General features: G+C 40.7%; 1 protein-coding gene across 3 annotated transcripts in view; it reads right to left on the bottom strand.

Moving 5' to 3' along the window:
* Nucleotides 1–15,804, bottom strand: part of IWS1 (interacts with SUPT6H, CTD assembly factor 1) — a 28,325-nt gene that overhangs the window by 3,739 nt on the left and 8,782 nt on the right. For all 3 annotated transcript variants that reach the window (XM_050965262.1, XM_050965264.1, XM_050965263.1), the window contains 11 exons: nucleotides 11,477–12,425; nucleotides 9,531–9,726; nucleotides 9,219–9,276; nucleotides 8,518–8,618; nucleotides 6,999–7,149; nucleotides 5,176–5,258; nucleotides 4,067–4,196; nucleotides 2,580–2,697; nucleotides 1,492–1,603; nucleotides 405–461; nucleotides 60–171 (listed from right to left, as the gene is read on the bottom strand). In XM_050965262.1, the coding sequence (XP_050821219.1) occupies nucleotides 60–171; nucleotides 405–461; nucleotides 1,492–1,603; nucleotides 2,580–2,697; nucleotides 4,067–4,196; nucleotides 5,176–5,258; nucleotides 6,999–7,149; nucleotides 8,518–8,618; nucleotides 9,219–9,276; nucleotides 9,531–9,726; nucleotides 11,477–12,425 (2,067 nt within the window). The remainder of the gene's footprint in view (nucleotides 1–59; nucleotides 172–404; nucleotides 462–1,491; nucleotides 1,604–2,579; nucleotides 2,698–4,066; nucleotides 4,197–5,175; nucleotides 5,259–6,998; nucleotides 7,150–8,517; nucleotides 8,619–9,218; nucleotides 9,277–9,530; nucleotides 9,727–11,476; nucleotides 12,426–15,804) is intronic.

The following is a 15,804-nucleotide window of genomic DNA, read 5'->3' on the forward strand; positions in this document are numbered from 1 at the left end:
TTTCTAGATATAGTATCTATTAATATAGATTAATTTCTTCCCTTTGCTCTGTGGCTTACCCTGGAAGATTCCATTTCCACATTCCACTTGGGTCTGACCACATAATCCTTGTTGGAGGGCATTGGAACCCTTGCACGAGCACAAAATCCAGGATCACCAGGCCTAAGAGCTCTGAGGAAACAAAAGAAAGTATGTATGTTAAATAGATCACTCTCACACAGAAAGATATACAATAAATTCAATCCCTTCAATCAGCTGTATTTTCTGACACCTTTAAAAACACAAAGCATCACTACTTCAAGCATCTGCATTTCCATTACAAACAGAAAACAAACAGCTGCAGTGAAGAGCCTACGGACAGTCTTGTCATCATTGCTAGGATGCTGTGAAAAAAGAGAACTTACTTTTCTTCTCCGGTTAACACCTTCTCCAGGTCTCTGCGAGGGGTCTGACCACCACAACTGTACAGACAAAGCAGAATGTTACAGCTGCAGACAAATATAGGGTTTCCTCCATAGGACAAAAACCACCTATCACAGCAGCCTCTCCCCTATGTATTCAAAATATCTGATGTTGCTCTGGAGCTGCATCTATGAACTACACAATAAAATAAAAACCCACCACATTAAAAAAAGATCCACCAGCTCAAACAGAGCACAAACCAACCTAAAGGAGTGCTGCAAGGGCAAACCCCATAACTCTTGGGCAAATGCACTCCAAATAAAAAGGGACCAAGTCTATTTAAAAAAAGAGGCTTCACAGATACAAAAAGTATGCAGAACAAAGGAGGAGGCCAAAACCATAAACAAGAGTAAATGCAAAAACAAGTGGTGGCTTGTGACTTAGGCTGACCCATCTGCCAGATGATGACAAAGCAAGAAGTAATTACTCAACTTCTTAGAGCCAGGATTATGGATAGCAATATTTACCAATACTAAGTGCTTCAACTATAACCTTTAGCATGCTGGCACTCAGTCCAGATCATGGAGAGCAGGCATAACCAGGACCACCGCCACTCTCAAGGAACCGGAGCAACTACCTGGGTGAATTTCAAGTAAAGAGTGCTATAGCAGCACATTAGAGAAATTAACCTGCATGGGATTCCTGGTTGTGATAGCGGCAACAGAATAATTATGTCTGTCTGTCTGTCTGTCTGAGAAAAGGAGTAGATTTTCTGGATAGATTAAAATAACAGCGACTTCACTACAATCACACATGGGGCTTCACGCTGAGAGCAGTCAGGACGGCCCCAATTTAGAAAGGAAAACTTCAGTTCATTATCCAGTGTAGAAAATCTTGCAACATATTTTAAATTGGACACGGGTAAAGACAACAGCAATCTACTAAGGGAAAAGGATTGCTTAGAGGAAGCCTGCAGGTTTCCCCTAACACTTTATTAGCAAGTTATCTGATCTACCATATTGGTCAGGTTTCCTAAACAGAGTCTCAGATTCACAGCATTCTTTGTTTGTCCATATTTGTAACTCCTACCTGCTCAGTCGCCTTCGCTGAGGCATCTGTTCCAAATCCCTCTGCTCCCTTTCCTCCCTTGTCATTCCTTTGTAGTTTGAGGTAAGGCCAAAGATGGGTCGAGACCATTCATCTGTAAAAAAACATTTCAATGCAGAAACAGTATCACTGGGCACATACGTTTTACTTGCAGCGAACTTCAATGGGTCTAAATGCAACTTGGAATAGCTTAAGGCTAGTGTCTATGCTGCTTGTCTTTTAAACAAATAGGGTTTTAACCACTTTTAGTGTCTCATATGTCAGAATGAGGTGACTTCTAAAACCCAGCCTATTGGATTATAAAGTGAGTTCTTGCCCATCTATAGAGCTTTGGAAGAAGCATTTAGTGTCATGAATGTCAAGGAATTACAACATGTCATAGCAAATGTGGTTTCAGATAATTAAGGCTAAGATTTTGTCATGGATATTTTTAGTAAAAGTCACAAATAGGTCACCTGTCCCAGACTCACTAAAAATATCCATGATAAAATGGGAAGGGGCTTGGCAGCTGCAAGGTGCCTGGGAGCTGCGAGGGTCCCCCTGCCCTGCTGGCCAGAAAGCTGAGGAGGTCCCCCTGTCCTGCTGGCTGGGGATATGCTGGGGTCCCTCGCTGTCCATAGTGGCTTGGAGGCCCACTGCCTCAGGTGGTGGCAGTGTCTCACAGCTCCTTGCCACTGCGGGAGGAAGCGGGACCCTGCGGCTCCCAGTTGCCAAAGCAGAAGTCATGGAGGTCTTTGGAAGTCACGGATTCCGTGACTTCCAGCGACCACCGTGGCAAAATCGTAGCCTTAAAGATAATGTATACCTGTTGTGCTCCATACAGACTACAATATGCAGTCCTTCAGTTTTTATAAAAAACCAAAGAACTAAATGTAACACTTCTTGTCAGAGATTTGAACATGTACAGCAATGTTAGTCAGATTAATCTATGATCATATAGATTCTCTTATATCACCAGTTCAATTTGCTCTACATAGAACAGAAAATCAGTGTGTGGAAGAAACAGAGGTTAAACACTAAAATGAGACCTCTGTGAGCAGACACGGTGTTGTAGGGGGAGGTTTACATACTGATTAGCTTCCCTGCCATGTCCTTGTTGGGTCTTGACTCCTTGGGATGCTTGTAGAGGTACATCACAGCTCGTCCAATTCCACTGTGCTTCAGGGTCTCTTGGCTCACACTAGGCAGCTGGAGGAGAGAAAAATACTCAGTAAACCATGAATGACATCTGATCTTACTGGTGCCAGATATTAACAAAAACTGTGCCCAATAGTTAGCCGCACAAAACTGAAAGCAGAGTATATATTTTGTTACTAACTTGCTATTGTCATCAAAGCTACAAAGACACTCCAGAGACCTTTTTTAATCAAACAGCTGCATTGGAATTGCAGTCTACCGCTGTCTGGCTCTGAAGCAATAGTTTGTTGATAATGACAAAAAGATCTCTGGGTGGGTTGTTCCTTTCAGTTTTATGGCCAGGGATTAGCATAATTACTTGTTTAATAGAGTAAATAAGGGAAAAATTAAAACAGTGATCAGGATTAAAGAATTGAAGTTTCCTAGTTGCCCAAGCTTTGTTCAGCCAGACGACATTTGTTTGAGACAGGAAAAGCCTCTTAAAGCAAACTCAACATTTATTTCAGTCTGATCCTCCCTATGCCTCACCACTATGGTCAGTTGACAGCAGCATCCATACTGCATCTCACTACTACCTGCACATGTCATTTCCTGAAACGTACGATCTGAGTTAAAAGTTCATAAAGGCTCATCACTTTAAGGCTGCGAGTCTGTCACGGAGGTCTGGGAAGTACAGCAGCCGATACGACTGGCCTGTGGCCTGCCTGAGCTGCTCATGCAGCCCCCAGGCCAGCCGTACCAATCACTGCTGGGGCAGTCCCGGCCTACTGCGCCCGTGCGCCCACCCCGCCAGCAGCAGCCGGCGTTTGGGTGAGGGTGGGGGGTTTAGGGCAGGGGCACGTGAAGGAGTGAGGGCTTGGGGTGGCGCTTACCTCAGGAGGTTCCCCAAAAGTGGTGACATGTCCCTACCTCAGCTCCTAGGAGGAGGCACAGCCAGCCAAGCGGCTCTGTGTGCTGCCCCCATCTGCAGGCACTGCCCCACAGATCCCACTGGCTGCGGTTCCCAGGCAATGGAAGCTGTGGAGCGAGTGGTCGGAGTGGTGACAGCATGCAGAGACCCCCAGCCATGCTTCTGCCTAAGGGTTTGCAGGGACATGCTGGCCACTTTTGGGAGACCCGCGGTGCCGGGTAGGGAGCCTGCGAGTCCTCCTCCATCCCCCACAGCAGCAGCAGGGGTCCCAGGCCACATGCCCCCGGGCCGCCCCCTGCCCCAGAGCACCCAAGTTTTAGTCAGGGGTATATAGTACAAGTCATTGACAGGTCACAAGCCATTAATTTTTGTTTACTGTCCATGACCTATCCATGACTTTTACTAAAAATACCCATGACTAAAACATAGCCTCACTCATCACTAATGAACAGATTCAGCATGCAGGATGCAAGTCAGACCAAGGCAAACAGCTAGGCACCAGCTTCAAACCTCTTGCAGGATCTTCAAGAGCTCCTCACGTATCTTTAGTGCTGGTAGACTCCGATCTGGAAGAGGGGAAAGCCACTCTTTGATGGCCGACATCACACCACTGTCAATGAAAGTTTCCTTAAGGTCCTGTCTGGAAAGTTTAGAATAAAGGAAGGTCAGCGTTTCAAGAACAGCTATGTCCCACTTCAGAAACCTGGTTAATGCAAGCTCTAAAAACCACCTACTCCTCTTCCTGCACAGACACATCCACTTACAAGACTTGGGCCTTGCTCTTGGTTTCTCCACAACAGAAATTATTCTATAGTGGCTCCCGAATACAGAGAAAATGACCCCGTCAATCTCTTACTCCAAAACTTATGACATAAGCCAGTGGTTCTCAACTGGGGTGCAGGGCCCAGTGGGTGGGCTGCAAGCTAGTTTCAGGGGGCCTGCCAAGCAAAGCTGGCATTAGACTGGCTGGGGTCCATGGCAGAAAGATGAAGACCTGCCATATGGGGCTGAAGGCCAGAGCCCTGAGCCCTCCCAGACGGGGCTGACGCTGAAGCCTGAGCAACTAAGCTTTGCAGGGCCCCGTGTGGTGTGTGGTCCCTGGCAACTGTCCTAATTGCTGCTGCCTAACGCTGCCCTGGCTTTTATATGCAGAAAAACAGTTGTTGTGGCACAGGAGGGCCATGGAGTTTTTACAGCATACTGGGGGGACTCCGAAAAAAAAGGTTGAGAAGCCCTGACATAAGCTACAGAACTAAAGGTAATACTTGTTCCAAACAGCAACTGAGATCTATAAAACTACTCAAGCTGTTGAAAGAAATCAAAGCTATCAAGCATCTCAGCACAGATTAAATAGGGGAAAGCCAGGCAGCCATTACTTCACAGCATGTGATTTCTATACACTGTATCGTCAGCATGGCAACACATTTTAACTCATTTCAAGATAAGAGATTTTTTTTTTTTAATTATCTTTCTGAGAAGCCACCTAAACTCCAGCACATTGAACCTAACAGAAAGGAATCAGATTTTTTTAGCACACACTCAGCACCAGAGAGTTAATATCTATGGCCTTCCCAGTATTCCCCCAGGAGAATAAGTAATAAGGAGACTCAAACACTTACTTTTTAAGGTGCATAACTACAGTTGGCAGCAAAGTTAGCTTTTTTAGTGCCGGTTTCTTCTGTGTATTCAGCTGTCTATCTTCCTGCGGAGAGTTCATGAAGAGAGAATTTCAAAATAATTATTTCAAAAGAAGAGAAGAGTAGCAATAAACCGCAACTCTTCAGACAGTCATAGCAAAATGATTTGTATTCTCTTGCAGGAGAATGGCTATCTGGGAAACGACATTAACCTTTGAAGGAGGACAATTCACTAATTGAGATATACCCAAACTCCAGTTGTGAAGCAACTCTTGCCTTCATGTGGCCGTAAAACCTGCTTAAAGATAGTTTTCTCTAAGAAGTCTCAAACTTAGTCAACGTTTTCCTTAAAACATGATAAATTGGAAAGGGGAAATTCCCAGGAAAATTATTCACTTTTTCTGCTTCAATTCTATTGTAATTCCAGAACCTAATTTAGAGTTTTGTAAAAAGTTCTGCACATTATACATGGGTAGCCAATCTACAGAGCTATTTAATAAAAGACACAAAAAACCTACTCAAATATATATAAAATGTAAGTTTCAAGGCCACAGAAAACATAAGACAACACATGCGTTCTATGTAAAATGCATGCAAAGATAATTTAACCTAGAAGTTTTGGGCAAAGCACAACACATTATATTACTAATTTACCACCACCCAGATTGTGCTTGGGTACTTCAAAAAACAAATAGAAAGACGTGGCCCCAGTTCCAAAGGGCTTATTATCAAAGGCTTCAATCCTAAAAAGACTTGTGGCAAGGGCCTGACTTTACAGATGCAAAGAAATCCCATTACAGTCAACAGACCTGCGCTTTGATCACCTCATGTTAACTAGTACAACAACTTCCTTTCCCGTCTCCTACTCTCAAGACTATCCAACATGCTGGAAGTGAAAATCTTTCTTCTTTCCAGCGTTCCAACCTTATAACTCCACGTGAGACACTTCACTGGCATCTTGTCCTTAACATCAAGGCTCTACACAGCTTTCTTCTATATTTAATTTCTCATCTCCCATACTGTTCCCTCTCACAATGTCTGCACTTCCTGTTTCTTTCAGTCTCACTTTCTCAATGTGATTCACTGCCTTTTCTGCTATTTAGCCTGGAAAAGTTTGCTCCTTCTCATGCTTCAAACGACCTAATTCCTTCCTTAAAACTTCTTTGGGTTACCTTTACAACCTCTACACTACATACTCTCCCTAGCGTATGACCTTACATAGATACTCAGAGCCAAAAAAGGCAACAAAAATACACTAAATATGCATAATCTGCTTTCCTTGAGAAAGGATGCTCTGCCATCAGTTGTTCCTCTCCCATAATTCTGTTGTCTTGCCATCATCTACCATGGTGTGCTGATATAAGGCAATGCAGTAGGTAATCTAAAGACAGTTTCAATCCCAAGAAGCTTGTCTAGAAGAGCAAACACAAATGGTGCTATATATTCAAGTAATAATATAATAAAATTAACATTGATTGAAACGTGAGAAATACATTCTGAGTATCCAAGGTAGCTGACATTAAAAAAACAAATACACAAACTCTAGACATAACTGGCTTAACAAAGTTTAGACCATAAGCACCAGTTTTATTCTCATTTTCAACAGCAGAAAACTTTGAAATTCAGATAAGTGAAAAGATTCTTTGATGCAATAGGAAAGCATTTGGATATATGAAATTTTCAGCTATTTGCAGTGTACTACAACTGAACACAACATTGCGTCTTATATTATGCTGAAAACAATTACTTTCCCAGTGAGCAAAAAGGGAACTTAACCAATATTCCTGGCACATGAGAAAACTCACCTCTGCAGCTTCATTCATTTTAACAATCATAGCACTGACTACATCATCTGCATCACTAATAAATGTCCCACCATCACGGTTTCGTCTGCGCTTGCCACTTATGCTCTTCTTCCTTTGTAGCATCATCTCAAAATCTGACATGAAGTCCATACTGAAATGCAAGAAAAGGGTTTATTGAAAGTCTGATAAGGAATCTTCCCCCTTTCATTTTTCTCTCTGCAGGTAATGGCTTTTGCACACTTTTATAATGCAATCCATACAAAGATCTCCAAGTGCTCTACAAACACTGAGCAAGCATCATTATATCCTTGTGAGGTAAACAATATCCCTATTAGACAGTGTGAAAAACTGGCAGAGAAAGAGGCTAAGTGATTTCCATGGTCTCACAGAAATCTTTGTCAAAACTGGACTAGCTTTGTTCTTCTGAAATACAGTTTTCCACTAAACTTATGTATATTTCTCTCTCAAACTCCCAAGGAAAGGAGATATTATAAAAATTGTACTGTATTCTATGGGTTTGTGAACTTGGTAAGGTTACATTTAGCAGGGTTTCTCACAGGATGGGCAAACAAAGATTGTGAGTGGTAAGCCATCCAGCATAGACCAAATCTACAGTAAGAACCTTCTGATTGTTGAAACAACCAAAGAACATACATACACAAACAAAGTCCAGAGTTCAAATCTGCTAAGAATACAAGTGAAAGTAGGAAACTTAATTTAGCCCCTACCACACATTTGTGTCAGTCTTCCCAAGACACTTCACAGCTCTATTGGCCACTTTTGATCAGAAGCTGCCCAGGACTGAACTAATGTAAGTGATATAGAACTGGATTCCTGTGAATTGTGGAAAGGCTACGCTGGAGAGATGTGTGTAGTAGATCCTTATCCTATGCACTGGTTTATAATCTGGAAATAAATCTGATTTTTCTCACCTGCCCATAGCAGCAGTATGAAACTGACAAGGATCCATTTCACTTTGCTGTACTTGTAGGGGAAAGGCTCTATGCTGAAGCAGCTGCAACACAGATGTGGTGCTCTGTTACTAGAGGAGCAATATGCAAAAGCATAGGAAGGAAGAGGAAACGTACTGATTGTATCTCCTTCCACACCTCATCACCTGCACTAGCAGAATATCACACCTATGCCTCCAATGTTCCTACATGTAGCACTTCACCAGTGGGCCAACAAAAATTGAGAATGAACTGATTAGATGTCAGTTTCACTCAACTTCTGATGGGGCATTATTATCCTCAGGAACAGCACAGGTGGTTTGCTAAGGGCTCAGAAGTCACGGACAAAACCAGGTTAGAAAGGGAAAAGAAAGAGCTGATTTGGTGGCCCAGTGGCAGAACATGTTACTTGAAAATGGTCCGTTGCCTTTCTAAGCCAGCGGGCAGCCCACTCAGCCTCTGAGGATCCCTGTCACATGAAATCATGTGCTGGATGTTGGGAAGGGGGATATATAGTTGTCTGAGAGAAAATAAAATTAACCCCTTGCCATGTCTTCACATGGACTTACTGTTTCCCTCTTTTGATGTTGTCATCAGAGTCTGAATCATCTGCTGTCTCTTTCATCTCTGCCTCGGCTTTCTCTTCTTCCAAATCCTCCTGGTTAAAACCCTGGTGGTACAGACAGTGCAAGTAAATATGGGGAGTTATTTTTGTATATTTACTCACAACTTCTCAATTTACACAATACATGCACTATCTTTTTACTATTCTCTTCTTCATGCTATTCTCTAAACCCAGGCCAACACTTTTCTCATCTATAACAAGGATTCTTACACAGACAGTACTCTCCAAGCAGTAGGACAAGACCATCTAATTCATGAACTGCCTCAGTGAATCTGACACAGACTCAGGGCTTGTCTACACATGAAAGTTATTCTGGAACAAGGTAAAGTGTGAATTTAAAGTGGAACAGCTGTTCTGGATTAACACTACATACAGACAAGCTTCTAAAACAATGGTTAGCTATCATGCTAGCCAATGCTGTCTCATTGTTTCCTTGTGCTCCCACATTGGTCTATCTGTATCCACTTGATGACTTTTGACTTATACTTAAGATTGTTAACTCCTTTAGGCAAGGACTGTCTTTTTGTTCTATTTATGTGCAGCACATAGCACAATGGGGTCTGGTCCATGACTGGGGCTCCTAAAATACAAGTTAATAATAACTAAACTGAACCAGATCCATTGTCCAGGGGTTTACATACTTACTGTAAATTCCTCCTCCTCTTCATCACCAGACTCACCAAATATATCTGCAATCAGGTTCCTGCAAAAGTAATAGTAATATACTTATATTCTCCACGTCTAACAGATAACCCAACAATAATATGACAATGACTAGAACAATGTTTACTGGGCAATTACTAATGTAATTGTGGAAATATCTGAAACATACAAAGAACTAACATGATTTTCCTGTGGACATTCATACTGTTATTGGGACTCATCCCTTTTCATTGGAGGCAAACCTCACTGTTCATTACCCTATAAGAATTCACATTTAGAAAGAAATGTACTTACTCTTGTTCATTTCCTGATTCACTGTCACTCCCAAAAAGATCCTTCTCTTCTTTTTTCTTTCCAGCACTATCCTTGCTCTCCTCCTCTTCCTCACTATCTGATGCTACAGCATTCTTTTTTCTTTTGTCAGATTTCTCTGATGCATCACTATCAGATTCTTCCACATCTGAGACGACGCGCCCTTTCTTTGCAGCTTCTAACACACAGGAACATATTACAGGACACATAGTGACAAAGTTGTCTCAATTACAAGTGGTCCTCCCAACTAGCTACACTGTGGCAAGAAAAACTGCAAGACAAAGGAGAGAAATGGAAACTGCCCAATTCTTTTTTGACAGCAATCTCTCAACTGAGATTTTTTTGTGCAGACACAGTGGCATTCCTAACCATGTCACCACTGATACTAATTCTTAAAACATAACCTTCACTAAAAATTATTTATACACTCCTGCATGTCTTCTCTAAAGGGAGACTGTCATCTTGAAATCTAGCCAATTCAATAAATAAAGTGATTTTAGATGCTACACTTAACCTAGAGCCCCACTGACAATTTTTGTAGTTTTACCATCATTTTCCTATTTTCAAAATTTTGTTTCTCTCTCCCGTTGTGTGAAAAAGAGGAGAAACTGTCTATACAAGGATAACAGTGAAAGTGACTTTATTCAAAGTGCTGTCAAATGCATGAAGTGAACATATTGCAAAAAAACCCCAAAAAACTTTTCTCTAATCTCTAATAAACTTATGTTACTTGTAAATTAGAAATAAAAAATTAAGAGAACAGTACAATTTTTAGCAAACGATCCTTTTGAGTGCAGTTATCTAAAAACTACGGTGTGGAGTTTCATGTTTATGGTCTCTCATTTAATCCTATGTGAACGCTACTTAATTTTCAAGGAAAAAAATTTCTTCTGCAAGTCTTAAACACTCAGTTTGGAGTCTAGAAGTCAAGCTGGATTCTCTCTCACTCGAGTAACACCAACAATAAAAATTCTCTAACAGGAACTTAATGAACAGTTCTCCTGTCGAAGCGCAAGCCATTATGGAATCTACCTCATTCTCCTATAGCTGTAACAACTCTGCAGGGGGTAATATAAGTTAGTTTGCCAGGCATTTACTAATGCAACTGTAGGAATATCTGAAAAATATTTAAGAACTGAAGTTCATACTGCAGACATTCACACTGCTATTGGGACTCACCTCTTTTCATTTGAGGCAAACCTCACTATTCACTACCATATGGGAACTCACATTTACAGAAGTTCTTACTCTTGTTCATTCCCTGATTCGCTGTCACTCCCAAATAGATAGCAGTAAAAACTTGTTTTAGGCAATAATTAAATACAATTCTAAACACATATAGGGAGCAGACTGTTTTGGTAAGAAGGTGCTGTTTTTACAAAGCCACTTTTCAGGGCAGAATGATTCTTGAAGAAAGTGTATGAAAAAATATCAGCTGGGATACTGCTTAGTGGTTCATAGACTAGCTGGCTACATACATCAAGAAAAAGAGTTGCTGGCACTTAACAACTGCTCCTATATAAAACAGGGTTTCCAGAGAAAACAATCTGAAGACAGGGCACTATCAACCCCAGGAAGTTAGCTACATTGAATTCCTATGGGAAAGATGGACACTGAGAATAAATATTCAAAAGACATCTGAGTAATTTCACACCGTTAACAACAATAGTAGGCTGAACTTCTCTTTTAACTGGGGATCTCAAACAATGAAGTATAGTTAATAAAGAGGTAGGAAAAGAAAATCTGATAGAATGAACTTTTCCAGCAATGGTTTGGAAGCATTTAGTGTATACCTTCCTTCTCCAAGATATGTAGCCACAACTTATCAGTTATTAGTTTAAATTATTATTTAAACAGAAATTTGTCCTTGGAGAAAGAGCCAGTTATCCATTACACAACTGTTTCTCGTATAGTTAGTATTTCCTTACGTGTTTTCTCATCATCCTCGCTGTCAGAAAAGACTGCTGCTTTCCTCTTGACTGCCTTGTCTTCATCTCTCTCCTCGTCTTCATCGCTGTCTGTTATTTTCCGTCTCTTAGGACCTTCCTCCTCACTGTCAGACACATGAAATCCTTCTCCTGCCTGCTCGCTATCTGAATGCCGAGAGTCATTCTGCATTGCCTCTTTCCCATTCCCTCCGTCACTGTCATCAGACTCTATTTTTTGTTTGCGTCTAGGAACATCTTCGATCTCAGAGTCACTTCCAGGATGTTTCTGAGGTTCTTCGTTCTCAGAATCACTAGCATGAACTTTTTGGGGCTCCTCATTTTCAGAGTCACTGGCTGCATGTTTCGGTGGCTCCTCATTTTCGGAATCGCTGGCTACCTGTTTCGGGGGCACCTCATTTTCAGAATCGCTGGCTGCCTGTTTTGGGGGCTCCTCATTTTCAGAATCACTGGCTGCATGTTTCGAAAGATCCTCATTTTCAGAGTCACTAGCTGCATGTTTTAAAGGCTCCTCATTTTCAGAGTCACTAGCTACATGTTTTGTGGGTTCCTCATTTTCAGAGTCACTAGCATGACCCTTTTGATGTTCCTCATTTTCCGACTCACTATGCAGATTCTTACGGGGATCCTCATTTTCAGAATCGCTATTGGGAACTTTTTGAGGTTCTTCATTTTCCGAGTCACTTGCATGGTGATTTAAGGCATCCTCATTTTCAGAGTCACTTATATGATGAATTGGATGGTCCTCAATATCAGAATCACTGTCTTTGTCCCCATGAGCCCCTTCATTTTCTGAATCACTAGCATTGTGATTCGGAGGGTCCTCATTTTCAGAATCACTATCTTTTTGCCTTGGGGTGTCTTCATTTTCAGAGTCTGTCATGTGATGGCCTCTAGTTTGGCCATCATCTTCTCCATCACTTTGTTCATTCTGGAAAAGAAAAACAATCCCAGACAAACTAAGTTAAGCAGCACAGTAACACAAAGAATAACTTTCCATTTGCTTAAGTGTGGCAATCTGAAAATATTTTAAACACAGAAATAAACAGACTATTATATCACAGCGCTCCATCATCAAATTATTCAAAGTGATGAAAACATTAAAAGATGATCCCCATGAGAATTCTGTCCACTTTACTGTCCAATCATCTGTTTAGGCCAAGATTTACGAAAATAGTGACCTTGAATACCAAGCCTGAGACACCTTAAGGGGCCTGATTGTCAGAGGATGCACACACAGCACTTTCAGAAAATTAGGCTCGTAAGGTGTTTCAGTTTGGGCTCCCAAACACTGAGCCATCCAAAAATCACTAATTACTTTTGAAAATCTTGGCCTTAAGATTGTAAACTCCCAAAGAAGGGATTGTGTTGTTGTTTTAGTATGGAATATATTCCATACAAAAACAACATGTACAGCTACCGTTATTCTTTATATTACAACATATTGCAAAAGGGAAAAAAATGGGTTTGTGCCTTGTTCTTTAGGCCTTGTCTACACTACAGGGGGAGATCGATCTAAGTCATGCCACTTCAGCTATGTGAATAACGTAGCTGAAGTCGACGTACTTAGATTTACCGCGAGATCCACACTATGCAATGTCAGCTGGAGATGCTCTCCCATTGACTCCCCTTCACTTCTCATTCACGTGGCATACAGGAGTCAACGGGAGAGCAACTGCCGGTCGATTTAGCATGTCTAGACATGCTAAATCAACGGCCGATGCATTGATCATCACGCTTCAAACCCCTCCTAAGTGTAGACAAGCCCTTAGAATGTACAAAGGCAGTCTGAATTTTACTTTACTTTTAATCCTGCTTGCTGTGTTATATTAGAAATTCAGGTATTGTCTGCTCTGGAGAACTATGACTGGAGATCTATTGAATTGATATCAAGAGGGTGAAAGCTTAACAACAGAGAAGAAGAGATTTTTAATCAAACTTAACAGTGGTTTCTGTTTATTTTTATTAACATATGTTCAATGACTAATGAACATTTTTGTGAAAGGACATCTTTTTTAAAAGATTCCACACCTCTGCCCTTTCAATGAAGCAGTGAGCTAACAATATGTCTCCGCAGATACCCAGAAGATCACTTAGCAAAAAACAAAGAAGATCAAAGCTGACACTATTGATACTTAACTTAAGAAGTAAAACAAACCATTTTTAAACCAATCCTACCAGGTCTTTTGTATGTCACAAATAAATGAAAAATGTCACAAGCTCAATCTTTAAAAAACACTTTTGAATATGAATGCTGGTAACAAGATCTAACATTTTAATTTATCCTGGATGGAAAAAGGAAGTTTATATAAGCCATTCTCCCACCAGGATAAAAACTGAATATTAAATTTTCCTGTTTAAAAAACAAACACCATCATCATCCATTACTTTAGATTTCAGAGTAGCAGCCGTGTTAGTCTGTCTCCGCAAAAAGAACAGGAATACTTGTAGCACCTTAGAGACTAACAAATTTATTTCAGCATGCTGAAATAAATGTTAGTCTCTAAGGTGCCACAAGTATTCCTGTTCTTTTCATTAGTTCAGAGAAACTTTTCAGACTTCCATCCCCTAGATACTAATTCAATAGTTCAGCACAGCAAACTTCCAATGTCAGAATAAGCCTGTCTTCCTCCCAAACAGAAAATATAGCACAGTGAAATAACTCAGTTGTTCTTTCTACAGCACTGATTCAAGTGGGACATCTCCACTTCTCACTAAGTTTTTTCTCTTGCCTAGTCTAAACTTTTTCTTCCTTAGCTTTAGACTCCATGCTCTACCATTTTTGCAAAATTACTAACTTCTTTCGTTTATTTACCATGAACTCATTTATAGACATATCTCCCCCCACGTCTTCACTTGGCCGTAAGTTTAACTCTCTTGGAAAGCTGCATTCCTTATTCATCTATTTCTTCTACATACATTTTTCCCTACAACTGAGAATGGCATACAATATTTCAGATGCATTCACACCAGAGCTAAACTGAAGAGCACTGTTAATTTCCAGTTTTACTTAAAATTCTCTCATGTACATACACTTGAAATTTGATCATGATTTTAGCAATCGCTGTCTCCAGAATCATGATAGCTAAAAAAGCAATGCTGTTTACTATTCAGTCTTAGATGCCAGATTTCACGTGATGCATTCATCTCTAACTAGCAGTCCAAAGATATTACCTGCTAGATTCCATCACTGCTGTAGACACAAGGAAGCAGCAAGATAGTATCAGAACTACATGATATTAAAGCATGCATGTGACCAAATTTATCTTCAAAATGTTACTGAATGTTACTTGTGTAAAATCTCTCAGCAGCACCACAAAAGCAAGTTAACGTTTTCTCGTTTGGTTCTCTCTCCCTGTAACATTGGAGGCCATTTGAATCTCATGATGATAATGTTAGTAGTCTAAGTAGTTTCCATTTTCTATGTTTATAAGAAACTACAGTGCCACAATTAGAGAATATATTTTAAGAAAAAAAGTAAACAAAAAATTATAAAGGTAGAAAAAGTCCTCCAGCAGCATAAGGCCAGTAGTTCTGCTTCACCATAGTACTAACCATCTCCCACAAGTCACTGCAGGTTACCTCGGGAACTAGCCAATCGTAACATTGATTCTCTTCCCCTCCATTGCAAGGTATCTCCTAAGTAATGTACTAGGAACATGTCAAGTACACCTACAGATTATTGCTGCATTTGACGTGCTTTCTCTCAACACATTACTGAAGAGAGCTACAATCAAGAAGAAAGTTGCTGCTGAGGAAGAGAAAGGTCAAGAATGCCTGTGGCAGTCAGAGCTGTAATCAAGAATGTCAGGATGGAATCTAGAGAGTGAATGCTGGTCAGCGCTGTAGGTGGGGAGGATTAGAGGAACTTCTGGTCACCTTCTGGTAGAAGAGCCTTGTACTTCCCACTCACTCTCCTCAAGTTATTTTTTTTAATTTAATTTCATTGAACTGTACATCATGAAACCAGGAACTGTTCATGATGCCAGCAGTACCATGAGATTTTGCTGGGAAGGGGAACAGAAGCAGAGGTACAAACATTAATGTTTAAGTCCTTTATCTTACAACCTGCCAGGGCTGGAAACTCTTTGGGGGATATGTAATGAGAAAGTAAAACAATTCGATCCCCAGGTCAATAGCGTTGACTGCAGGCTATTGGTTTGTCTTTCGGAATACACTAGAAAGATCTTGGTAACTTGGTATTCATATTAGTTGGTAAGAAATCAAAGCAGGACAATCACGTAGACATATTAATAGCGTATCTTAGAAATCACACTGCTATAGCAAATCATAGCAATTCCAGCAGCATT

This window comes from Gopherus flavomarginatus, chromosome 8 (genome assembly GCF_025201925.1).
Source record: "Gopherus flavomarginatus isolate rGopFla2 chromosome 8, rGopFla2.mat.asm, whole genome shotgun sequence".
In the NCBI taxonomy this organism is placed as follows: Eukaryota; Metazoa; Chordata; order Testudines; family Testudinidae; genus Gopherus; species Gopherus flavomarginatus.